The sequence below is a fragment of the Marmota monax genome, unplaced genomic scaffold (assembly GCF_021218885.2).
Source record: "Marmota monax isolate L192 unplaced genomic scaffold, Marmota_monax_Labrador192_F-V1.1 WCK01_AAM20220418_F8-fsc00138, whole genome shotgun sequence".
Lineage (NCBI taxonomy): Eukaryota > Metazoa > Chordata > Mammalia > Rodentia > Sciuridae > Marmota > Marmota monax.
In genome coordinates this window covers 2,280,696-2,308,276 of record NW_026692763.1, presented here as the reverse complement: position 1 = coordinate 2,308,276, position 27,581 = coordinate 2,280,696, and the positions used below count along the sequence as shown (strand labels likewise).

The following is a 27,581-nucleotide window of genomic DNA, read 5'->3' as shown; positions in this document are numbered from 1 at the left end:
TCTTTTCTGCTCCAACTCAGCCACGCAAATTTGTATCTTCAAGAAGGAATAAAATAGGGTTGGGGCTGTGGTTCAGGGGTAGTGCACTTACCTGGCATGTGTGAGGCACTGGGTTCGATTCTCAGCACCACATATAAATAAATGAAATAAACATCTATCAACAACTAAAAAGCATTAAAAAAAAAAAAGAAGGAATAAAATATTTTTCTCCTGGCTTTTGCTTTAGAGAAACAAGAAAAAAATGTCCTAATGGGAAACATCTTCAGCGAGTTTTCCAGCCACATGTTCATTTACTTCTAGGCATTTCTGGTATCAGACAGAAATGCCACAGAGCCTTTTATAAGAAAAGGGCAGATGAGTGCTGGGCACAGTAGCGCGTGCTTGTGATCTCAGCAGCTTGCAAGGTTGAGGCAGGAGGATCATGAGTTCAAAGCCAGCCTTAACAACTCAGTGAGACCCTAAGCAACTTAGTAAGACGCCGTCTCTAAATAAAAAATAAAGGGCTGAAGATGTGGCTCAGTGGTTAAGCACCCCTGGGTTCAAACCCTGGTACCAAAGACAGATAAAAAAGGAGTGGCAGCCCTTCAGAAGTACTGCACTTAAAAGGAAAGGCATCAACTGAGGTGGTGACTGTTCTGAGTCAGGCCTGGCCTCTGTGCTCTCTAGGAATAATTCAGGTATGAACAGGTGGGTGGGAAATTTGGTCCAAGTTAAAGCCACTTAAAAAAAATTGTCTATGGGGCTTAGGAACACACACCTGTACTCCAGTCATTAGTGGTATAGCACCCCTGAGTACTGTGGGAAAAATTGGTGGATTGTTCATGATTTTTTTTTTTTGGGTACCAGGGATTGAACCCAGGGGTACTTAACCACTGAGCCACATCCCCAGCCTCCTCACCCCCTTTTTTGAGACCCCCTTAGCCTCCCCAAATTGCTTAGGGCTAAATTGCGGAGGTTGGCTTTGAACTTGCAATCCTCCTGCCTCAGCCTCCTGAGCTGCTAGGATTACAGGTGTGTACCACCGTATCTGGCCACATGATTTTTGAACACTGGGTAATAGTATGTTAGCACCTTTTTTGTTTTATCATGGGCTTTAAGACATCATGAAAAATACTTGTCAATACCAAAGATTTCATAATCACCAGTCCCAAACTGCCTCTGTGGTTATTGTTCTAATACAAACAACTGTAGGCACAACCATTTAGATATTTAATTTATTATTAAATTACATAACAAAGCTTCTTCTATACAGTCAGAAAATGCACATTTAGATGAGAACAAAAATTAAGTACAAATACAATAAAATTGGTTCCAAGAAGCTATTTTAAAAGCAAAAAATTAGAAAGTGCATTTGGAAAAGAATAGATTTTAAAAAATCTGTATTGGCATTTTTCATGAGAAAACATCTTCCATCATAGTAAAGTGTAATTGGAATTGATTTCCCCCTCTCAAGGAGCAAACAGGATGGAAATGGATGAAATAATTTGATACTAACATCAGATCTTAGGTTAGATACAAAGAAAATGAGAAAGATCCCTTAAGACATGGCTCAGTTTTGTCTCAGCTTCTTACCCAATAAACATTCTTAAAATTTACTTGTTCCTTCCTCATTTTCTTTCTCCCTATGAAACTTTAGGGTATATAGATTTATTAAGGAATAAACAAGATTAGTTTGTTAAGATGATGAAAAGTTATGCATCATTTTGGAGACCAGGCTACATAACTTCTGGTCTAAAAGGAGAATGAAACAGTCATTGTAATCTGAGCAGAATCCATTTGTTCTTTAGTTATTTTTGCCACCAAACTCAGGGTAACACTGGACATGGTCAGTTATCCTCAACAGCTTACTTTAATATTACAAGTTAGAAAACGCAAATCAATTTCCAGAAATTATATCTAGCTAACGAGGAAACACAAGTTCCTAAAAGTCATTTCCATCGAGTTGGGATCATTAACAGTGAAACATAAAATTCATGGGTGGGGGAATGAAAATGTAAGGTGCGTCAATTTCACAGGGGCTGAGTTTTGTATCAAAAGGCCTAGTAAATGTCTTTTTATTCTCTTCAGATGTGTTTACAGCCAAAATGAGAGAACTAAGTAAATATTATTTGGCTCCAGGTACAGAAAGTACCCTCAAGGTGTCTCCTCATCTGTTTCCTTTCTCAGGAGTTTACCCCCACGTTTGGTCTGAGTATGGGGCAGTATGGAAAAAGCCATTATCTTAGAAAGTGAATTTTAGTAAAAGAAAAAAGGAATAGTGGAGAAGGAAAGCCCTTTTCAACATTGGAAAAATTAAAAAGTGAGCAATGCAGGTTACAGGGAGTCCTCCAGCATCATTAAATAATAACAAAAAGAATGTGGACATTTCCAGGATGGATAATCCGTAGTACTTGGGTATCTGAGCTTGAACTTGAACTTGAGCAATAAGTTAAATATTTTCACTAAGGTCATCAATATACATTAAAAAAAATCTTAAGAAATATGCCATTCTGAACCAGGCACAGTGGCATATGCTTATAATTCCAATTTCTCAGGAGGCCAAGGCAGGAGGACTGCAAGTATGAGACAAGTCTGGGGAACTTAGCAAAACCCCATCTTTTTAAAAAAGGAAAGAAAAGAAATAAAAGAAAAATACACTGAACATTTTTGCCTTTTTGTTGCTATTATTTTTCACATTTTTTAATGAAATGAAGTTTTGAACGGTTAGTAAAAAGATCCAAAATGGAAAGACTTATACAAGACAATGGCCAAAGGGGCAAAACTTTACTAAGAGGCAACATTTCACTGGGACCGGAAATAGGAAATTCCTTCTGACCTCACCTGGGCTTGACTGGCTTTAATAAGTAACTAGCTGTTGGCTCCTGACTCTAGCAACTGCCCTGTAAGGAAGACAGCGAAAAGGGGGAGAAAAGCAAGATGACTTAAAAAAAAAGAAAGAAAGAAAAGTTTAAATGGCATAAGACTGAAATTCAAATCAGCAGTTTCAGGATCCAAATTAAGATCCTTTCTACAAGAAACACATCTCCATTTCCTTTCTGCAAACGAAGGCAGGAACTGAAGGGGAAGGCAAGAGCACTCTTCTATCCATGTACTCACTCTCCTAGCTACCTGGGGCACCTCACTATGGGTGACAGCACTGGAAGGTTAGTCAGACCCATCTGACACCAACATCTACACCAAACTTTTTCAACTTCCTTGGAAGAACTAGTTTCTTTATTTTCATAAAGAAAATAATCGACATAATTCTTTTACTTCGTATAAGCACAACCGTCCTGGAAAGGCTCCTCAGCCATCAGCTGCAGCAAGCTAGATTAGCTGTGTCTTACTTTTACTCTCACACAATCAACTTTAATGAATGAACCAAGTAATCAGACCAGTAAAAAAGACTGGTAGCATAATTAAATAAATAACTTTATTTATGATACTTCAGATTTTATAAATGCCAACTATATAGCAACCAAGGTCCCACAAATTCTAACTGAGGCACAACCACCAATCAAGGCCCTTTGAAAAATCAAAGATAATAGTTTCAGGGGAGAGAAGTTTTGTTTTCCCAAAAGAGAGTTTAACAAATGAACTTACTTCCCCGATCCTTTAGGTTCACAATGGGAAAACTTAACTTTCTTTTAAGGGCATCCCCAGTCAATGAACTGATCAGTCAACCCATATTTATAAAAATAAACCCCATAGTTAAGAAAAATATATCAAATGCCCTTCATACCCAGAATGTAATAAAACTTTGACACCAGAATGATAAATCTCTCAGCCAGTCCGATGTTAAGTCTACCCATGAGGCAGTTCATCAAGTCCACCTGAACAGCAGCATATACACACCATAGCGAAGAATGACAAGCTAATGTCCTCCTTCCCTGTGGCACAGTCTGAAGATGATATAAACATCATGGTAAATTTCAATGGGGAAGAGCAGCAGCCTTCTCTCGGTAAGGAGTGTATATGTTAGAAGTCTTTAAACTACCTGGTAGTTCAGTAAGATACGTAATGAATTTATAGAAACTGAGAAATGGTTAATCTGGGAAAGAATTCTGGTGAGTAGTTTACATTTCTGTCACTGTCCAGGGATGGTAATAGAAGATAGGTGCAGTTAGACAGATTCTGTCACAGGCACCTTTGACAGTGAAATCATTCTCTGGATGTCTGGAAAAGCTTAAGAGATTTGGAATGAATAGATTTTCACAGAACACAGAATTCCTGACACATCAGGCAGTAGTTGTTAAACTTTTGCTCCTAAGTTGTGGAGCATTTACAAAAGGATTATCTGGATAGTGACTTCTGAATGTCTTTTTGTATTTTGTTTGTCGAATAAATCTCACTGAAAATTGAGCAGTGCCCCTGCCTCCAGTTACCAGTGTTAATGCTGACATAATAGGGAAAAATTGGGGGTGTTACAGACATTGGCTATTAGTTTCTCTCTTTCATCATGGTAGAATTAAGGTTTCATTATTTTATAGTAGTAGTTGTAGATTTCATTATCTTGTAGTGGAAGAAAAAAACCCAAAAAAGTAAAGCAATTTACTTAAAAAAAAAAAAAAAAAAAAAGGTCTGTCATTCTCAATGTTTTTCCAGCAATATAGTCAGTGTACTCAGAATTTTAAAAAAGAAAACACAAAAGCTTTTTTGCTGTGTTCTCCATTTCAGACAACCTCAAACATGCTGTTGTTGGCTTATCAGCATCTCAAAAGAGTCTGTGAAAAAATGGAGTTTTCCTTGAATATATATAAAAAAAAACTGGGGACAGAGATAGGAATCTATAGCCCAGATTATCAAGGAAAGACTTGTGATTTCTCATCTTGAGTGTTAGATAAAAGAACAAGAATTATTTTTATTCACAACCTAATCAGGTGGCTGAAAGAAAAGCAGTCTTTGGACGCAGAGAAACCTGGCATTTTGAAGAATCCAGCCGTAAGATCTGGCTTGTCCTCAGGATTCAGCACTGTCACTTGAAGCACGGAAGTTCTGTTTTTGATTGGTTTACTTACCTCGTAGGGAGACAAAAGCAACTAAATCTCCCCTTCTTTTTTTTTTTTTTAAACTAAAAAATGGGGAAATGTGTCTTAGAAAAGATAGCACAGAAAAATCTGTGGCTTTAGTACGACCTGACCATGTCACAGAGCCATACTATTAGTTTGAATTCATCTGGTGGTCAGATTAATTGTCAGGATGGTCAACTTCTTCCTACTTTTCCTTATTCCAGATCAGGGCGTGAAAGTGGTGGTCGTCAAGAGTCCATGGAGATGTCCATCAATGGAAAGCATACAGCAGCAATAGGATGGTGCAGACACCAATCACACCACCTAGGATGAGGGAGTCTCGCCGCTTCCTAAGATTGATCCTCTGGATCAGGCTGTTCACAGCAGGAAAACGATCTTTGGGAAATCTTTATTAAGGTCATATTTGAAAGAAGTCTCTTTGCTGAAAAGTCACAGGAATTAAAAGAATAGCCATGAGTGGAGTCCAGAAAGAAGAAATGATGAGAGGAAACAAGGGGGAATCATACTCAGGGAGACTTTAGCAAACACATATTCCAAAAATGAAATAAAGGCGCTAAGCACCTCAGTGAGACCCTGTCTCTAAATAAAATAGAAAATAGGAGCGGGGAAGTGGCTCAGTGGTCGAGTGCCCTGGAGTTCAATCCCTGGTACCAACAACAATAACAAAAGGTCGGGGGAGTACAGTACTGCCAGTCTTATATCTAACATACAAATGAGAATAATAAAAAGAAAGAAAATAATGATGACTGTTCTCGTATACAATGGGATTACTGCCAAGCTTCAGGTCAGGGTGGGAGCTAGTATGGAGGAGCTACCACCTCCCCTCCCTCATCCCACTCCCCACTTTTTCTCTCTCCTGTTGCACCCCGCTGTCTTCTTTCAGGAGATTGGGAAGTTCTGCTTGTGGATTTTGAAGAAAACCTGATCCTTTCTCCATAGAGAAATAACTATTCTTGCATTCAAGCAGCTGATTGAAGCCAATCTTGGGGTCTATATAATTAGGTATTGGTAAATTATTTAAAATTTACTTTACAGCAATATAGGCAGAAAATGGGTTAAAATGCTCTTGTCTATTTAGAGAACATTAAGAAAGATGAGAAATTTTCAATTTGGGGGGTTTTATAATAGTTATAATTATATTTTACTTAGTATTTCAACTTATCGTCATACTCTTACTTGTTTGTATGTTGTTGACCAAAGCGCCCAAACTGTTTTGTATTTCTGGCAATGGTTTCTGACAATACAGAGGAATCCTCTTTGTTTATCAGAGGTATTATATCAAGTTCAGGAAAACCAATGACACAACCCACCAAGGATACTAGAGATCTGGAATAATCCCCGCTCCTTGAGAGTCTTTACTGTGTTTTTCTGTAACAAAATGACTCTGATCATGGATTACATTTGTGTACATATATAGTCTACATGCTATATGATCATGTCTTCTAATCCTGAAATTTCTTCAGTGTATACTATAGGCATTAATGTATTTTTGAATTAAAGAAAAAATACAATTGGAAGAAATGGTTTTAAAGATGTATAAAAGGAAACATGTACTGAAGTCATAAAATCTTTTTTACAAGGTAAAAAATTTCAGAGAGAAAAATGCTTAATTTTTTTTTTTTAGTTAAATAATGATAAACAAATCCATTGAGATTATGGTAAATTTTTGATTTCAGGAAACTATCTATAGTAGACATAGTTTTTCCCAGTTTACCTTTAGAAATCACCCCTCTTTCCTATAATAATCTAGTTCAGTGCATGTAATAAGGTGGGGCTGACCCTGCCCTCTGCCATCAAGAGTACATATAATGTTGGGTGCAGTGGCACACGCCTGTAATCCCAGCGGCTCAGGAGGCTGTGAGGGAGGAGGATCATGGGTTCAAAGCCAGCCTCAGCAATAGCGAGGCGCTAAGCAACTCAGTGAGATCCTGTCTCTAAATAAAATACAAAATAGGGCTGGAGAAGGGGCTCAGTGGTCAAATGCCCCCGAGTTCAATCCCTGGTACCACCACCAAAAACAACAAAAGTCAGATGAGTGCATACAAACTCAGAATTGGTAAGACAATCCCTTCCCTTGGCCAATGACTGGGTTAGGAAAGGGCAGTAATTCAAGCTGGGGCAACCACAGTCCTCATTGGGACTTTTGTGACAGCTGTTAGAAAGGACATTATTTTCCCCAATCTTTTGATTTGGTGTTAAGAGTCATCTCTATCATCATAGGGAAATGCCTGCCTGAGAGTAATTTTATCCATTATATTAGGAGGCTAAGGAGGACTTAAATAAACCCAACTACAAAAAATCCTGGCATATTAACAGAAGAAGGCTGAGTTATGAGAGGAGAAGGGAAGGTAAAAAAAAGAGAGAAAATAAAATCTGAGCTTGTGAATCCAGCATGTCTGAAACCAAACTCTATCTCTGGAATTTATAGTTAATAATTTATAGTTAATTCCCCTCTTTTCTCTTTAAGTCAGTCTGAATTAGGTTTCTGTTGCTACTCTACGGTGTCCTGACAACTCACGCCATTTTGTTTGATTGTTTTTTTGCTATTCTAGAATGAAGTATAAAATTCCTGGGTTGCTCATCTGTACCAGACACTATTCTGGGCTGTGGGATACTTTATTGTCTTAAGAGAACTTAGGGTCCAATAGAGAAAAAAGACATTCAGACTAGAGAAGAAGGCATGAAGAACAATGGGGACAAATTCTAATGGACAATTTAGACAGGTTTTAGTGAGTATTACAAGTAATCCAACTATCCAACCTCCACTTCCATTTAAAAGTTTCAGTGGTTTCACCCAAAACAAACTTACTTATTGACAACCAAGTTCATCGTTTAAGAAGGACACTAGGGCTGAGTGTGGTAGCTCATGCCTATAATCCCAGCAACTCAAGAAGTGGACATAGGAAGATCTGAAGCTCGAGGCCAGCCTTGGTAACTTAGCAAGGCCCTAAGTAACTTAGTGATACCTGGTCTCAATATAAAAAATAAGGGCTGGGGATATGGCTCTATGGTAAAATGCCCCTGGGTTCAATCTCTAGTACCCCCCAACCCCCCCAAAAAAGGACACCAGGATTTCACGGAAAATGCAATGGGAACTTAAAATTTGAATCTCTAATTTGTTCTTTACTAACTGTAGACCTGAGCCAAGCTACTTTTCTAAGCCTAATTCTTCATTTGCAAAACAATAATAATTTCTGCATTTTCTCTTTTATGCTGATGATAAAATAAAATAATGCATGTAACAGTATATAGCATCATATAAATAATAAACAATTTTGAATGTGCAGTTTATGCTAGGGTAACAAGAAAAAAATCCAATGAAGATTGGAAAGTAACAATAAACTCTAAGATATCCTTTTCCTTAAGCAAATAAGTATTCATGATCTTAAATAGGTAGAAGTGACCTTGAATTATCTAGGACTAGAATATACTCAACCTTTGAAAATTACAGGTCTTCTCCACAATTTTTGGAAAAGAAAGATTTTTTTCCCTAAGGCTTGTCTTCTCTGAGAGTAAGTAAAGCACTTCTAAGTGGTAGGCTTCTCAGTTTCCCTACTGGGCTTCTTGGAAGTATAATTAACAATCTGAATTTAAATTGGGAAACTGAATAATTTAAGAAGTAGAGGTCACAATAAATAAGTTGGGCACTTATCCTGGAATTCAACTTGTGCATGCAGAGTCACAACACTTCTATCAGCAGTTACAACTCATCTGAGTATATGGCTATCTTCTTCTAAGCATCTAACACTGACTCATTCTCCAAACTGGATTAAAAAAATATAATTTATGATGTTTAGATAATAATAGTGTATATTATGGAGTCCTACCATAGATTCAGTACATTTAAATGTAAAGATAATTTTGTGAACAATTTTAAAATTCAGGTTTTTTTCCCCCTAAATTTACTAGCACTAAACCCAGGTGATACTTTCAGCATGAACTTTCACAAATTAGAACTTATTTGTCCTATGTAATTACTGAGAGGCTCTATTGATGTCAGTTACCTCCCACTGCCCACCTGCAAAAAAAAAAGAATAGGTATACTCTTCCGTCCACCCCACAAAGCAGAGTTCAAACTTTCAAAAAGGATACTGGCCAAAGTGTTCATTTTGCTGTGAATTGACTTTAACATTCCTCTCTGTGAAGTCATATTTTCTTTCGTTGCCATAGCAATGCTTTAAGGAGGGAAAAAAGAAACAATTAAATTGGCATTTAATGTTACTGTGCATAGATTCATCACACCCCTAACAGTGAATAGGAAACTTTGGTGAACAACATCATCACTCAAAGCAGCAAGTGGGAAAAGCACTTCCCCAAACCACTTTCCATTGTCCTTTTTCTGAATGACCCCACTGCAATCCAATGATGTCTTTTTGTGTAAGGCAGCAAGTCATTTCTTCAAAGTAACAAATGAAGTAAGATATTAACAAATCACATAAAGCTTCTTAAAATAGTTTTGAATGGATCCAACTGCTAAAATATTCTTAATCAGGAAAAACTGTTGAGAGGGAAGCAGAGAATTACAACCATAAAATAGAACTCAAAGCACATATTTATATACAACCAGCCCTCAAGTTATGCACAAATTATTTCCAAATTCTACTTGAGAAACACTAGGCAGACTTTGGGACATACAAGCAACATTATGCTGGGTTTCACACCAGCTGACAAAGGTCACAGATTGACTATGACTGAAAGAAGGGCAAAAGCCACTCTTTGTAAATTGTATCTCTTCCACGTGACTACTTTGATGTACTATTTAAAAGAATCCGAGTTAAGCTGGGTGTGGTGGTGCATGCCTGTGATCCCAGCAACTCAGGAGGCTGAAACAGGAAGATCAAGAGTTCAAAGCCAGCCTCAAGCAAAAGCAAGGTGCTAAGCAACTCAGTGAGACCCTGTCTCTAAAAAAAAAAAAAATACAAAATGGCCTGGGGATGGAGCTCAGTGGTTGACTACCCTGAGTTCAATTCCTAGTACAAAAAAAAAAAAATCAAAGTTAATATTTTTTCGCTAGCACTTCCAGGATTACTTTTCTGTCTTATATGCATGCACATTAGAATTCTAGAGGGCAAGGTGGGTATCCATTTCGATATGTAATACACAGGTGAATGCTTTAGATACTGACATTATCAAAAGCTATAGGAAATGGAATACTGTGAAGCAATTCTGAAAATATCCGAAACATTAAAAAACAGAAAGTAAAAAAGAACAAAGACTGAGATTCTGGGAAGATGGCAGAGTACAAATTCCTGATCCCATCTCCTATCCATCTTCCTCCATGAAATACACTAAAACAAAAGCAGACATGCTAGGAAGAGTCCATCTCGGGCCCCAAGTTGCCTTGAGATCTCCAGGGCAGAAAGCCAGGTGGAGGGCGATACTTTCTCAAGTGAGGAGAGAACTAAGGAAGCAATGGCAGGGAAACCTAGATTTTTCTTCGATCCTTGTACAAAGACTCAGGTTTCTTTGCTTCTTAAGGAACCTAGACAGTAAAGACTACAGTTCTGCACATACAGGGGCTGCAGGGATGGACTGAATTGCTCCTAGTTCCTGTATGTTGAGAGCCACAGCCGAAGGGGCCCCAGCAAACTTCCAGCTGCCAGCAAACTTCCAGCTGCCGGCTGACGATTGGCTCACAGCAGCCCCAACAACATCTAGCTGATTGGCTCCTCTGCGGTGATGCTCATTGGACTGTTTCCCTGCCCTTTCAGACCACGGAGCTGCTCATTGGGGGACTTTTTTGGCTCCGCCCACGTGACCCAGCCAATCGGCCTCAAGAGCAGGAGGATTGTGGGAGGTGGGGAGAAGCTTGTGGGGGAGAGAGAGGCTTGGGGAAAGCCGGTGGTGGCAGTTGAGGCTCTGAGGGTTTTTTCCTGAGAGACTATTTTGTTTGTCGTGTGTGGTTCTAAAAATAAAGTTAGTTTCTTTTGACAAGTGGCTCCTGATTGTGCCCAGCCAGACTGCGGCATTTGGTGGCTCGCACGGGGAGCGACTGAGGGTAAGTGAAACTGCTGGCCCCTGAGGGCAGGGCGAGAGGATGGGTAGCCATTTTAAGATTCCTCTTTTATTTTGCTTCACTTTTGTTTTAAGTTGCCTGTCCCTGGAGATGAGTGAGACGGAAGAAAAACCGCTCACATCTGAGGAAAAACTATTTACGTCTGAGGAACAGATAGGGAGAAAGGACGGATGCACATGTCAGGAGGATAGAAAGGCTATAATGACTTTTTGTTGTTCCCTTTTTATTTCATTCTGTCTCGGTTTTGTTTGGCGTCATGTTCAAGTTGTTAATGGATTCGACCAAGCTTACAGTGAAGGGTGCTTGAGGACCATAGGTTGTTACAGCCTCTTTTAGCTGCTTCACTGTTTTGAAATTTAAAACTTGGTAAAATCGCTGCCCTCCTGCCTCAAATACAGGGCATGTTAATATTTGAGACCTTGTCTCAGGATCCCAACTATCAACTGCGGGGGTTGGGGGCCTCCCAGCATATGGAGGTGGCGCTGTTGGTTGGACACTTACACCCTCTGGTGATAGAAAGGTGTTAGTAGCAGTCTCCTGTTGTAACTTTCCCCCTGATGGCTTTTTCTGTTTTACACTTTCTTTCTCTGTCTGACTAGCTTGAGAGGCCTTCTCTTTTACTTGAATCTTTTCCTCTGTCTGACTAACTTGAGAGACCTTCTCTTTTACTTGAATCATTATGTCTTCTCCTTCCTCTACCATTGTCTGAACTGAAGGCTTTGGACTAAGCAAACAAGATACGAATGTCCACAATGGCAATGTGCCAACTGGCAGAGTCCCTGGGCTTTTCTTTTCTATTCTTTTTAAATCTTCACCATGATGGTTCCATTGTGATATATTCAACAACTCCTCCTTAAAAAGCCATGGGCTACATTTTTGTATTGTATCAACGTATGCCCTGACTGCTCTTGATTTTACTGGGATGCCTCCTTCCTCTAACAATTTACTTAACACTCTTTCAGTTTGTTTTTTACTAATTTCTGATCCCATATTTCTACTATAATACAACCCAACAAGATGACGCCAAACAAATGTTAATGTTTTGCTGATCAGTTCTATTTTTTGACTATAGAGTTTTTAAGCATTGCAATGGAGATTTCACCTGTAAAAAGTTATAAGGCCTTTACTATAATGTTATGTGTTGTATGTATTATATTATGTGTGCACACTTGTGTTTTGTGTTATATGTTTGAATGTATGTATGTCCATATATCATATATGATGAGCGCTCATGATAAAATGGATCCAAATATTTTTTTTTCACGTGATTTATATGGTTTAATTTAAATTGGGTAAACAACTGTTGAGGATTGTTTTAATATGTAAACAAAAAAGAAGGTTAACAGATCTGTTTACTTTCACCTTTCCTTTTCATTATATTTAATAATTCTCTTAAAGATAATGTAAATTGTTAAGAAAATTGTTTTCTTTTAGTGCCTTCTGTAGTGTTACATAATTTTTTCTTTAGCCATTATTGCCAGAATTCCTATCTTCATCCCAGTGCCGGTGAAGACAATGTAAATTGTTAAGAAAATTGTTTTCTTTTAGTGCCTTCTGGAATGTTACATAATTTTTTCTTTAGCCATTATTGCCAGAATTCCTATCTTCATCCCAGTGCTGGTGAAGTGAAAGATAAAACCAATCTACAGCTTCTACAATAGCCATCACTGAACTGCTTGCAGAACTTGCCTGGACACATTGTGAGCTCACCTGTATGCATTGTGAACTATCTGTTGGTACAGCGAATTGTGGTAGTGCTGGAGTATTTTTGCTGATGGTGTCACCGGTGGTACAATTTAGGAGCCCTCAATTGGCTTAATGTCATGGCATTTTGCATCCTCCTCTACTAGTGATGGTCTAAAATTTGGGGGCCAACAGAGGTGAGGCAAAGAACCTCACCCCCCCACAGGTGCAAAGGCCTATCCACAAGTATGGCTGTATGCTGGACCGGTAGTCAGTGACGGGTATGATCCAATTGCAGTGGTACCAACCTAAGACAGGAGGCTGACGCCTAGAGGTCAGTTCATCCGATGACGGGTAAGGACCATATGTTGAATTGGACTGCCTAACAGGCACGGTCCCTAATCCACATGCTTGTTGTTTAAACAGAGAGGGGGAGATGTTGAGAGCCACAGCCGAAGGGGCCCCAGCAAACTTCCAGCTGCCAGCAAACTTCCAGCTGCCGGCTGACGATTGGCTCACAGCAGCCCCAACAACATCTAGCTGATTGGCTCCTCTGCGGTGATGCTCATTGGACTGTTTCCCTGCCCTTTCAGACCACGGAGCTGCTCATTGGGGGACTTTTTTGGCTCCGCCCACGTGACCCAGCCAATCGGCCTCAAGAGCAGGAGGATTGTGGGAGGTGGGGAGAAGCTTGTGGGGGAGAGAGAGGCTTGGGGAAAGCCGGTGGTGGCAGTTGAGGCTCTGAGGGTTTTTTCCTGAGAGACTATTTTGTTTGTCGTGTGTGGTTCTAAAAATAAAGTTAGTTTCTTTTGACAAGTGGCTCCTGATTGTGCCCAGCCAGACTGCGGCACCTGTAGTTGGGAAAGCAGTGCTATCCACAGAGACAGACTTATAAGCAGACAGCATACAGCCTAACAGCTGGTGAGATGCTCAGCCCTAAGGGATATACTGCTAAGCCTTCCATCACCAGCTGGATGCCACTGCTTAGGTCTCTAATGGCCTGGTCTATCCAAGAGCTGATGAACACATTTTTAGGCAGTGGAACCAAGTGAAACCTCAGAGAATAGACTACCAGGTGTCTTTTTTTTTTTTTTCTTTTCTGTACCAGGGATTGAACCCAGGGGAGTTTAACCACTGAGCAATATCCCCAGGCTTTTTTATTTTTATTTTATTTTTTAGTTGTAGATGGACACAATACCTTATTTACTTATATGTTTTTTTTTAATGAGGTGATGAGGATCGAACACAGTGCCTCAAACATGTTAGGCAAGTGCTCTATTACTGAGCCATAATCCTCAGCCTCTTGAGTCGCTGGGATTACAGGTATGTGCTACCACACCTGTCTACCAGGTATCTTATTAAAGTGAGATACTAGAGGGAGTACTCTACACAAATGACATATGAACCAAAACTTTAATTTCAAGATTAGAGAAGGCAAAAAACAAACAAAACTGTGTAAAGAGATTTACTGAAGTATTTTAGAATAGTAAAAAAACCCAACAAACACACTAAAACATCCCATCAAAGCCAGTGACCTCAGGGAACAAAAAACCAGCAGAAGCCTCCCAAAATGTTGGTCAGTAAATGGTCATTGAAGAAAAGAAAGGAAATGAGAATTAGTAACAGGCAAATAAGAGAGATATATAGGGGGATGATGGGGAGAGTGAAGCCAGGCGCAGGGGTGCATTGCCTCTAATCCCAGCGGCTCAGGAGGCTGAGGCAGGAAGATTGAGAGTTCAAAGCCTGCTTCAGCAACGACGGAGAGGCACTAAGCAACTCAGTGAGACCCTGTCTCTAAATAAAATACAAAATAGGGCTGGGGATGTGGTTCAGTAGTTGAGTGCCCCCGAGTTCAATCCCTGGTATCCAAAAAACCCCCCAAAAGTGAAACAATCTGTGAAAGATGCTGCTGAGATGAACCAGAAAGACATCTCCAGGATTCTGGCCAAGGAAATGATCCTGTCAAGGCTGTGAGCAAGCTCTATGAATGCAAAGTGCATTCAGACTCAGTATTCATAGGGATGAAGAACCAGCTGATGGTTCTGTAAGTGCCAGTCCCCCTCAGAAGAGCAGAGAAGTGATGAAAGTCATGCAAAGTCTCATGAAGATTCCAGAAATCCAAGCCACCGTGTGGCACTATCCAAAAAGACAATGAAGGCTAGGTTCATAGGAGAGATATCAGAGAACACTTTTGAAAGCACTGATGAGCCAGGCACAGTGGTGAATGCTTGTATCCCAGCAACCTGGGAGGCTGAGACAGGAGGATGACAAGTTAAAGACCAGCCTCAGCATTTTATTTTTATTGTTTTGGTACCAGGGATTGAACTCAGGGTCACTCAAATCACTGAGCCACATCCCCAGCCCTATTTTGTATTTTATTTTGAGATAGGGTCTCACTGAGTTGCTTAGTAGCTTGCTGTTGCCAACCTCAGCAACTTAGCGAAGCCCTGAGTAACTTAGCGAGATCCTGTCTCAAAAAATAAAAACGGATGTGGCTCAAGCGGTAGTGGGCTCGACTGGCATGTGTGCGGCCCGGGTTCGATCCTCAGCACCACATACAAACAAAGATGTTGTGTCTGCCGAAAACTGAAAAATAAATATTTAAAAAATTCTCTCTCTCTCTCGAAAAATAAAATACATTAATAAGTATTAATGTTGTTTAAAAAATAAAAATAAAAACGGCTGGGAATGTGGCTAAATGGTAAAGCTCCTCTGGGTTCAATCCCTGGTATCAAAAGGGGGAAAAAAAGAAAATAAAGCAAGCACAGATGATCAGGAAAAAAATGAAAGAAGCTAAAATGAAAACTGCAAAAAATCTGTTTGAAATTACAGTAAGGGCCTTCAAACCTATATTGAGTATTCTTAGGTCAACCTCTGAATCATATATCTATTATTGAAATTGGGACTATCACTATCTCCCATGCACTTTGACTTGCAAGTGGATAGAAATTAAAAAATAATTTCCACAAAGCACTTTGCATTCCTTGGAGAATGAATATTATCATCATATATTAAGTGATTACCTTGTAGAATATGCATGACTTCCAGTATCACATAAAGTATATGTAGACATACTTTCCCATCTCATTCCATAATTTGGAGTTGAGTGAAATCTAGGCTATTATATCAAGGGTCAAATACTTAAGAGGTGAAATATAAGCTCCGAAATAATATATAATGCTTTTAAAATAATAAATCATTGATGTCCTTACTGGAACTTCAACATTCTCACTTGTTCTGTGAACTAAATTCAGTTAATAATTTTTCAATAATAAATAATACTAGTTATAAATTCAAAGATAAATTTATGAATTTTAAAATGTTAGTTCTTTTTAATAAATCAATGACAATATCTATATTCAGTTGTACAACAGTTTAAATATGTATCTCCAAAAAGAAAAGGTAAATTTTGACATATGGACTGTAGAAAAATAATTACTTTAACTTAAATTTTATATTACCTACATGTAATCATAACTAACTTTATATTCAGTGATAACTATCATATTTTAAAATAACAGATAATATTAAAATGAAAGATGAAGTAGCATTGTTTTAACTATAAAACTAATAGTAGCAGGGATTCAATGGTTCTCAAGTGTTCCTATCCATTGAGGAACTCCAAATTTTTATACTCATGTTACCAACCCTTAAATAGGCCAGCTCTAAACTAAAAACTTAATTAAGGTACCCCTGTCCTAGAAGATCAGGCAGAAAGAAAGAGAGAAAAAAAGGAAGAAAAAAGGAAAAGAAATACAGGGAAATTTTAAGTAAAGAAATCTGGGTAAAATGCAGTCAGACTTCATGTGCTGATAAAAGAGAAGGTGTTACAAGAGAAATATTTCAGTTGACAAGTAGGTAATTTTGTGAAAACTCTGTTCAGATTGAAGACACAGTGCATACAATTTATATAAAACTTCAAGAATATGATTAAAGCATATTATAATAAGAGATGATAATGTATTAATATTATTAAATAATGATAGTAACATAAAAAGTAAGAATTCAAGAGTCCCTATTGATATAATACTTAAGAAATGAATATTGAAATATTTAGGAATAAAGAGGCATCATGCCTGCAACTTAGAAAATAAACTGTAAAAGAGAATTTGGGAAAATGTTAATGTCTGGGGAATGTTGGTAAATGGTATATGAAATCTGCTGTATTCTGGAACTTTCCTGAAATTTGAAATGATATCAAAATAATAGGTAAAAAAAAGATTAGTATTTAACACAGGTACCACTTGTAGATTACCTACAGCCAGGCACAGTACAAGGCATTTTTCTCATATTATTAATCTTTATACCAATCTCTCAGGGCAGGTATTATATCAATCTTTGATTTTAAACAGATAACAAAATAAATGGAAATAAAAATTAAAATGGCCAGTTTGGTCAAGAGAGTAAAACTTCTCTGGCCTCTTGTCAGGCTGTAATTTGTGTCAGAAACAAGAAGTTATTCTTTCTTTAACTTCCAGATACAGAATGCTATTTGGAAAGAATAGTTTCCAATCCTGGGACTTCTGCTGACTTGCCAGCTAACCCCTTTATAACAGGCCCCAACAGCTAACTAATACTTCAGTGTATGAACAAACCCTCAGCACCAAACAATTCATTCAAAACAATTATGTGTGCTGGGGTTGTAGCTCAGTGGTAGAGTGCTTGCCTAGCACATGTGAGGCACTAGGTTCAATCCTCAGCATCACATAAAAATAAATAAATAAAATAAAGGTATTGTGTTCATCTACAACTAAAAATAAATAAATAATAAAAACAATTTATGTAATTAATAGGGTTGATGAAAAAATTGTTCAGGGGCTAGAGTGTAGCTAAAAACTTATTTAAGGTACCCCTGTCCTAGAAGATCAGGCAGAAAGAGAAATAAAAGGAAGAAAAAAAGGAAAATAAATACAGGGAAACTTTAAGTACAGAAATCTGGGCAAAATGTGGTCAGACAAAGGTGAATGAAGGGGGCTGGGGATGTGGCTCAAGCGGTAGCGCGCTCGCCTGGCATGCGTGCGGCCCGGGTTCAATCCTCAGCACCACATACAAACAAAGATGACATGTCCACCGAAAACTAAAAAATAAATATTGAAATTCTCTCTCTCTCTCTCTCTTAAAAAAAAAAAAAAGGTGAATGAAGGGAAGAGAGGGGGAATGGAAATAGGAAAGACAGTAGAATGGATCTGACATATCTTTCCTTTGTGCATCTATTAATACATGCACATCATGTGCTGAGAAAGGGAAGGAGTTATAAAGAAAATATTTCAGTTGACAAGTAGATAATTTCATGAAAACCCTGTTCAGATTAGGTAGTAGAGTACTTGCTTAGCATGTGCAAGGTCCTAGGTTCCATATGTAGAACCGTATAAAAAACAACAAAAGTTCAAAACAAGTTAAACTTGAACATTATTTCTTTGTTTTTCCTTTAAAAATCCAGTCCTCTTTTCCTTTGATGGAACACTTGTTTGGTTTCTAATTGAACCGGTGTTACCAATTTGCAAATCTACCCTGTGCCCAAATAAAAGCTGCTTTTGCTTTTATTTTAACCTCATTTATGATTTCTTGGTTTACAAAAGTTCCAAGAAGTTAAAGCAACTTATCTAAGAACAGAAATCAATTAGCATGGCTAGGTTTCAAACCAAATCATACTCCAAAGTTTAAATTCTTTCTACAAGGTGGAAAGTATAACAATGGTTTATATACAGCATTTGCTCTACATTTGTATCCTCAACATTATCTATTAGTTATATGATGATGGGCAAACTACTTAGTTTCTTGTTTGTTCTGGATACAGTGTCTGTATCATGGGCTATTTGAGAGGATTAAATAAAACGTGCATGCAAAGCACTTTAGAGCAGGATCAGAGCCCATAAAAAGAATACAAATGTTTATGGTTGGGGCTGGGTTGTGGCTCAGTGGTAGACTGCTTGCCTAGTACATGTGAGGCATTGGGTTCGATCCTCAGCACCACATAAAAAATAAGTAAAATAAAGGCACTGTGTCCAACTACAGCTAAAAAATAATTTAGAAAAATGTTTATAGTTGTCATGTACTTTATTCTACCTTTTCCTGAAAAGCAGTGCTTCACACACTGCTTAATTCTAAAGCATAGAAACCATATCTAGTCATTACTTTTTTACTATCATAAAATATATAAAAATTTCAAACTTAAGACAATCAATTCAAACTAACAAATGTTTCTTAATTTAAGCAAGAAACTAGTTCAATGGTATTATAGATAATATTAAATATTACTGCAGTAGATTTTCTATACCTGCTGTAACAGAAACCATGGTTATTTAAGTGGTAAAAAAGATTATGTTCAAGATTGTTTTCTATTAAAAATGAAAATAAAAATATTAAGTATGAATTAACTGGAAAAATAACCTATGTTAAATAGCCTAATTCCAATAATTATGGAAATAAATGTTTTGGGCTTCAAATGTCTCTTTAAGGGAAGGTCACAGTATACACATTACTATCTAGTAAAATTCTCATCTTTAAGGAGGATGACTTGACTTTCACTTTAGTTAGTAGAGTTAACTTCATCTGTTCATTAAATGTTATGTGCAAACAAACACCAACAAAGTAAAACAAAAAAATTATTCCTACCTTATTGTTTCTTCTATCAGACGATCTGAGCTAAAAAAAAAAAAAGAAAGAAAGAAATTCAAATCCTGGAATTATTAAATAAATACATATTTAAAACTTGTACTTAATTTTTCTACATTTGTAGATCAACTTTTCAGCCGTATGTAAAAATACCTAGATTTTTTTAAAAGTATCTGAAGAAAATTCTAGACTCTGAAATTAACTTACCCACGTGGATATAATGTATATTTTACTTTTATTAGCTTAAATATTTTTCCACAGTAGATACCTGTTTGTTAAAGTCAGAACAATTTTTGTGTGTGGGGATTGAACCCAGGGGTGCTCTAGTACCGAGCTATATCCTCAGTCCTTTTAAATTTATTTTTTATGTTTTTATTTTGAGACAGTGTCTTGCTAAGTTACTGAGGTTGGTCTAGATCCCCTACCTCAGTCTCCTGAGTCACTGGGATTACAAGCATGCATGTCCAAGCCTGGCTAAATCAGAACAATTTTAATGACAGCATAAAGAAATAGAAGTTCTTTAGTCTAGATAACTCCAAATCGTCACCACCATCTATCCAAAACTTAACAATTACAACCAACTGTTCAGACAGGATAAACAAATACAGTTCTGATGCCTGTAAGAGCAACAGGGGCTTAAAAAGGCTGCCTCTGCTAAAAGCAGTGCCCTTTACTTAGACCTGCTGATGCCTATTGGGTAACTAAAAACAGGACAGAACTTGGCATCTGTGCCTTCATTTTATATTTGTTTTCAGGTTCCTGGTCAGCTCTGCATGTAGGAATGTGAAACATTTAAGAAGCATTCATCCAAATAAGACTTATTAGTCCTAAAATTAATTAACCTATCATATCCCCCTTGATGACTAAGATGAGATTTTCAGGGACTACCAGCTTTTATGGCATCAGACCCTTAGACAGGTACCTAGAAGTTTCTTGTCCCCTTCCTGGATGGACCACGGGTCTGATAAACATCCCCAGCAACAAAGTGGAACTAACACCCTTCAGGCAATAAAGAACTCCAGAGTCACTTCACAGAACCAGAACTGAGAGAATGATCATCTAGACCATAGTCTGATCAAGATTGCTTAATTAGGTTGTGGGTCAGTAGTGGAGTACCTGCCTAGCATGTGTGAGACACTGAGTTCAATTCTCAGTACCACAACAACTAAAAATTATATATATGCTGTTTAATTATGCACACCTCTTGCTTCCTACCCCAATTCTTCCTCTATTTAAACTCAGGGCTGAGATGCTGGACCTCACTTTGTCTTCCAATGTAGTGACTAAAGTTCTTTTCTTGCTTTTCACCATTATCTTTTCTGTTTTTGTTTTTTTTTGGAGGGGGGGGCAAGTGGTTGGACATGGTTTGTTGGGACCCCAGAGTCAGGCCTCTGGCCTAGGACTCCAGTAACATATATAGTAATTATTTACATCTTAAAGTTCCTTCCATTTTTGGGAAAGAGTTGTTTTGGAAACTGAACCAAGCCTCAGCTTACTAAACTTCAGAATGTAAGAATGTGACTAAAGCAAATATATATCTGTAATCTGTATGCTTTTATGCATCACACACTGAAAAGAAAGAAAAACAAAAAAAAGTAATATTAGGGAGGAATTTATAGGTAGCTTAGTTTGGTAGAGGTGCAACTTTATAGTGGAAAGTAGGAAAACAAACTTTCAAATGAGGTCTATATTCATTTGGCACAGTGCAAGATACACAATGGGCATGCAAATACTGCATGTTTTTTCCCCAGCTACTCTTTCCTAAAGAATTTTTAAGTATATTCTCTAAAATAATAAGTTAAAGCTTAATTATAAAATGGAATAGGAAACTCAAGTTACTGCATGAATAAAGGAACCAAGATGGGCTTTAAAATGTCATAAATAGCCAGGCGTGGTACTGGTTTGGGAGGCTGCTGAGGCAGGAAGATTGCAAGTTCAACGCCAGCCCCAGCAACCTAGCAAGGCCCTAAGCAACTAAGTGAGACCCTGTCTCAAAAAACATTAAAAGAGCTGGGTGGGAATGTGGCTCAGTGGTTAAATGCTCCTGGGTTCAACATCTGGTACCAGCAAAAAAAAAAAAAAAAAAAAAAAAACCCTAAATACCTTGTAAAACTCCTGTGATTAAAAATTTTAAAAATTACAAAGGGTGGTTAAAAGCCAGACTGTGTGCTGTATGGCAGTTTAAATGCTGGTTCTCCCACTTATTAGTTGATATTAGGCAGGTTTCTCTGTGCCTCAATTTGCTTATCTGTAAAGTGGCAATATTAATAAACCCTATTTATTCAGAGAATTAAAAGAGTTCATATATGTAATGATTATATCAGTATGTGGCATGTAGTAAGCACTGAGTGTTTTTTGGCTCATTATGGTAATTTCTCAATAACTACAGATTAATTCTAAATCCAAGCATAAAGTCGATACAAATTTCCATATAATTTCCTATTCTGATGAAATCTATGCATTTATTCTTTTACAAATCTGTACAAAACTTCCCCTGAAGGGTACTGGGTCACACAGTGGCTACAAAAATAAGGCCACCACTATAGACCTTAAATGGAGACAGGCAACACACAGACCAAGAGTTGTCCTGGCAGAATGGCGAAAATAGAGTGATTAACTTAGGTTAATAACTCCTTGTTCAACACAAAGGTTTGACTGAATGTCCTCATCAGGGCCTCTTAGTATATTAAAAGGCATAAAAAATAAGATATTTCAAAATACAGACAGTATAATACAAAAATAAGAATTCTATTGCCAAGCTCAACAAGCTAGTTTTGTGCTAATAGCCTCAATGAAGATAAAAATCAATGAAATAGACTTTTAAATTAAGTGTGTGAGAGCAATCTATTAATTTGCTAATTTTGTTAAGAATAATAACAGTTAATTCTTATAACTGCTTATAAGGAGCCATGTCCTCTCCTAAATGACTGTTTTAACTTAATCCTCATAACAGCCCTAGGAGACTGATTCTACCATTCTCTTCATTTACAAATAAGGAAATTGAGGCCTAGAGACAGGAAATCACAGTTATGGGGCGCAGCCAGGATTCAAACTGAAGCAGATTGACTTCTGAGCTTTGGCTTTTGCTGTTTCAGTAAAAGACACTTCTCTCTCCCTCTCTCCTTCTCCACAATCAGTCCCAGTTTTTCCCTACTTCTAAAGTATCTCTCATTTCTACTCTAGCAAGAATCACACAAAGACCTTGCTAAGAGGATGAAAAGAAACTTAGAGAAAATATTTGCAAACCACAGGTGACCAAAGATTAGTAACTTAGAATATTATGGTTAAAATAAAAACAATTCACGTAGAAAATGGGTAAAAGACATGAAGACATTTCACTGAATGGGACATGCAAACAGCAAGCACACAGAAAGCTGTTCTATAACATTAGCCATTAGGGCGATGCAAACTACAATGAGGTATCACTACACACTTGTCACAATAGCTAAAATAAAAAAATAGGTGAGATCACCAAATGTTGATGGGGATGTGTAAAACTGGATCATTCATATATTACTAATGGAACTGTAAAATGTATGCAGTCACTCTGAAAAACAGTTTTATAGTTTAGAAACTAGCTTAAAAAACTAAACATGCAACAAACATTGTGACCCAAAAAAACAAACTCCTGGGTATTAATCTGAGAAATGAAAACTTACGTTTACACAAAAACTGACACGGATATTTATAGCAACTTTATTCATAAGAGTCAAAAGCAAGAAACAACCTAGATGTCCTTCAATGGATGAATAGATACTCAAACCATAGTACATCCATACCATGAAATACTACCCAGTAATAAAAAAGGGGATGGGAGGGGATGGGGTAGAGGGTAGAGGGTAGAGGGCTTGCCTAGTACAAGTGAGATTCGATCCTCAGCTTTACATAAAAATAAATAAAATAAAGGTATTGTGTCCATCTACAACTAAAAAAAATATTTTTAAAAAGGTGGAGGGGAGGCCATTAATACAAGTGACAACCTGGATCAATACCTAGAAAATTATGCTGAATGAAAAGTCAATCTTAGGGCTGGGGATGTGGCTCAAGCGGTAGCGCGCTCGCTTGGCATGCGTGCGGCCCGGGTTTGATCCTCAGCACCACATACAAAAAAAGATGTTGTGTCCGCCGATAACTAAAAAATAAATATTAAAAATTCTAAAAAAAAAGAAAAAAGAAAAGTCAATCTTATTACTCCAGAGGCTGAGGCATAAGGATCACTTGAGACCAGCCTGGACAACATAGCAAGACTCCAATAAAACAAAAACAAAAACAAAAAAAAGCAATCTTGAAAGGTTACGAACTGTATGATTCCACACATATATAACATTCTTGAAATGACAAAATTATAGTAATGAAGAATAATGCTTGTCAAAGCCTAATGAGGATGGTAGAAGGAGGAAGGGAAATAAGTACTTATGTTTATAAAGGGCAAATAAGGGATCCTTGTAATAAAAGAAGTGCTTCATATTTTGATTATATCAATGTCAATATCTGGGTTGTAATACTGTATTATAATTTTACAAGATGCTACCACTGGAGGAAACTGTTAAAGAATATATGGGATTTCCCTGTATTATTTCTTACAATTGCATGCAAATCCATAGTCAAAATAAGAAATTAAAAATTCAAAAGCAAAAGTACTGAACAAAGTATCAAACAACAACCATAAAAACTCAATGCCAATTAGATAAAATACAAAGCTACATACCTTAAGTAGCATACAATGTGAAGCAGCATTTAGAAAAACTTAAAAACTATTCTGTGGAAATACATTTCTACCTAACTCAGTGAATGCCTGGAAAGAAATGTAAAAATACAAAGCCAAGTATTTAGCACCAATCACCAGAAAGCCAGCAAGATACACTTCATTATCTGCTTTCTACAGATTTGAAGGTTTAATAATATTTCTCTTGAACCTGTTCTCAACCATAAAGTCAGAGCTAAAGTTTGGTAACTAATAAACTAGCCTAACTACTGTAGTTAGAAAATAAACAAATTAATTTTGCATTCAAAGAATGTTCCTGAAAAAAGTAAGGTTGAAATGACTACTAAGGACAGCTTTCGGGCTGGGGATGTGGCTCAAGCGGTAGCGCGCTTGCCTGGCATGCGTGCAGCCCGGGTTCGATCCTCAGCACCACATACAAACAAAGATGCCGTGTCCACCGAAAACTAAAAAATAAATATTAAAATCTCTCTCTCTTTAAAAAAAAAAAAGGACAGCTTTCTACATTGTTATATGTAAAGGAAACTCTTTGAGGTTCTTGTGGCATACAAATATAACCCTTGTTTTATGTGTAAATACTTTCCTTAAGAGGTAGCTTTCTGCAAATGACATTTTGGCTAATTTAAATAATATTTTAAAGATAATAAAGCCATTTTGTATTTACATGAATCAAATAAAAAGTTTTATAAAGCAAAAATTATGTCTATTTTCTGTATACAAAATCTGATTTTCATATAGGTTTTCTTAAAAGGATACATTGAAACAGATTTGACAATTTATACTCAAATATAGTAACTTTATAGCACCATCTGAACTACAAAGAAAACAGTGTTTACTGCATTAACCTAAAAAAAGAAAACAACCCAAGGAAAACTAAAATTCTACCAGCAAATATCCTGCCCCACAGAGGAAGGATTTTTTTTCTCCTTTCAAATCTCCTTAAATATTAATCATCTTTCTTTTAGTCCTAAAATATACTGTAAAGCATATTTCAAAATAACATACTCTAATATTCAGGAGTCATTCTCAGACTGATTTGTGTTTTATAGGAAGAAGATACACTATCCTAACCACGCATCATGCATGCAGCACACTAGAGTTAAAATAGTCATACATAAGAATTTCACAGATGACAGAAGGCCAGTGATTTTTAAACTTATTCTCAACTGTCCCAAATCTTCAAGTCCTTATTCATTTGGCTAAGACCAAATAAGCTGAATAAACCCCATTCATTAGAAAGCACCCTGGACTTTGTAGGGATACAATTCAACAACAGAGTGGCTCCATAAAGATGGCATAATCCAGTAAAAATTGAATTTAAAATTGCTTTCCTTTGGGATATAAAAAAGACACAATCAAGAGGCATTATCCTTCTTAAAACAGTATTTCATAACAGCCCAGAAGCATTCTGTAAAGTTATCTAGAGCCTGTAATTAAGGAACAAGTTTCTCTCAAGACCAATTTAAACAAGCTGAAAACAATGAGCTAAATTTCATCACCAATTACTGCACTGAGGAATTACTAAAGCCACATTTAAATAATTTTATTTTTTAAAAAATTATTCATTCCCCCCAAAACTCCAGAAAAATGCATGTTGTAAGAGTAAAAATGTGATTATAAGCATATATTGTAAAGCAATTTAAACCAACAAAATGTAAGAACTTGGTGAAATTACTTTAGATAACATCTAATTAGAATTCTTTTAAAAGGGCAGGTGAATAAGTAAATAGACATGTAAATGAGCAAGCAAGGAAATATGAAAACAAACATAATAAATAAATAAAATTTAAGAACCAATCCCTCTGTAAGCTGCAGTAATTGATAATCTGCAGTAACTGACCAATCAGATCATCTATTTCATGCACTGTGGTGCTGTAGTCTCATTCAGTTAACCAAAGAGACTTTTAGGTCTATGTCTTTTTTATTTCTATGTAAATTTCTCTTAAAATATGCTGAGGGGTGTGGATATTGCTTAGTGCTTAGTTCAATCCTCAACACCATGGGGGGTGGAAACTAACAATCAATTAAGATACAGAAGGCTATATATATGCTGTTTTAATGCTAATATATTTTTATTTTACACATAACATTTGGAAAATACAGAAAAACAAAGATGAAAGTAGAAACTATCTGTAATTTCTTTACCAATTACATTAATAGATGGGCATATTTTCCTACAGTCTAAGTAAACAAAGGAATATCTTTACTAGCTATTATCAGGGTTAATGTAGCATAGGAAATCTGTCCTATAAACCCATGAAGTTACCTAGTGACAAAAAGTTAAGCACCTGACTCAGAATTCTACCCAGTTGAAAAAGAGAAAAAAGAAAAATGAAGGTAAATCATTAGCAGAGAGATCTTGGAAAGCCACTTCTTACTTTTCTTTTTTAACAAACTTATTTTTCAGAATTAGTTGTAGGTTTACAGAAATGTTAAGCAAAAAGTACAGAGGGTACAGAGTTCCCATACACCCATTCTCTCTCACCTATTATCAACATCTTGCATTAGGGTACATTTGTTATAACTGATGAATATATTATTGGTATGTTATTAACAAAAGTCCCTGGTTTGCATTAGTGTTCACTTTTGTACTCAACAATTCTATGGGTTTTGACAACTGCCTATTATCATGTATCCACTATTACAGTATTATATACAATAGTTTAACTGGCTAAATATCTATGTTCCACCTATTCATTTTTTCCTCCCCTTCCCATCCCAAACCCCTTGCAATTGCTAATCTTTTGCTTTTTCCAGAATCTTATAAACAATTAGCTGGAATTCTATAAAATGTGATCTTTTCAGATTGGCTTCTTTTTAAAAAAATATTTATTTTTTTAGTTTTAGGTGGACACAATATCTTTATTTTACATTTATCTGGTGCTGAGGTTAAAACCCAGTGCCTCATGCATGGTAGGCAAGTACTCTACCACTGAGCCACAACCCCGGCCACAGATTGGCTTCTTTTATGTATTTTAAAGTTCCAAGTCTTTTTGGCACTTGATAGCTTACTTTTAAACAATACTATATAGATGTGCTACAATTTGTTTTTCCATTCACTTATGAATAAAGTTGCTACAAATACTCATGTGCAAGTGTTTGCAGGTGTAAGTTTCCAACTCATTTGATGATTAGGAGCATGACTGCTGAAATGTTATGAAAATACTATATTCAACTCTTTGAATTAACCCAGGGCCTTGTGCAACTTAATCTACATCACCAGCCCTTTAGCTTATTTTGAGACAGGGTCTCACTAAATTGACCAGGTTGGCCTTGAACTTGTGATCCTCTGGCTTCAGCCTCCCAAGTAGCTGGGATTGCAGGTGTGGACCACCATGCCTAGCTTATATTCAGCTTTTAAGAAAATGCCAAACTATCTTCTAAAGTGTTTGTACCATTTTATATTCCCACCAGTAATGAGAGTTTCTATTGCTCCACATCCTGGTCAGCATTTGGTATTATCAGTATTTTTTATTTTAGCCCTTCATTTCGTTTGTTTCTGAAACCTCTTTAAAAAAGTAAGAGTTCCTTAATG

The 27,581-nt window shown here is 36.9% G+C and overlaps 1 protein-coding gene across 6 annotated transcripts in view; it reads right to left on the bottom strand.

The window, feature by feature from the left end:
- The window catches only part of Gosr1 (golgi SNAP receptor complex member 1), a 62,119-nt gene that overhangs the window by 10,497 nt on the left and 24,041 nt on the right, over positions 1–27,581 (bottom strand). For 2 of the 6 annotated variants that reach the window (XM_046446993.2, XM_046446994.2), the window contains exons 7-10: positions 19,324–19,353; positions 9,102–9,184; positions 6,186–6,264; positions 3,393–5,430 (exon numbers count right to left, since the gene is read on the bottom strand). In XM_046446993.2, the coding sequence (XP_046302949.1) occupies positions 5,367–5,430; positions 6,186–6,264; positions 9,102–9,184; positions 19,324–19,353 (256 nt within the window). In that variant the 3' untranslated portion in view covers positions 3,393–5,366. Of the gene's footprint in view, positions 1–3,392; positions 5,431–6,185; positions 6,265–9,101; positions 9,185–19,323; positions 19,354–27,581 lie in introns of those variants that run through there. The other 4 variants (XM_046446995.2, XM_046446996.2, XM_046446998.2 and 1 more) reach the window with 2 other exon arrangements.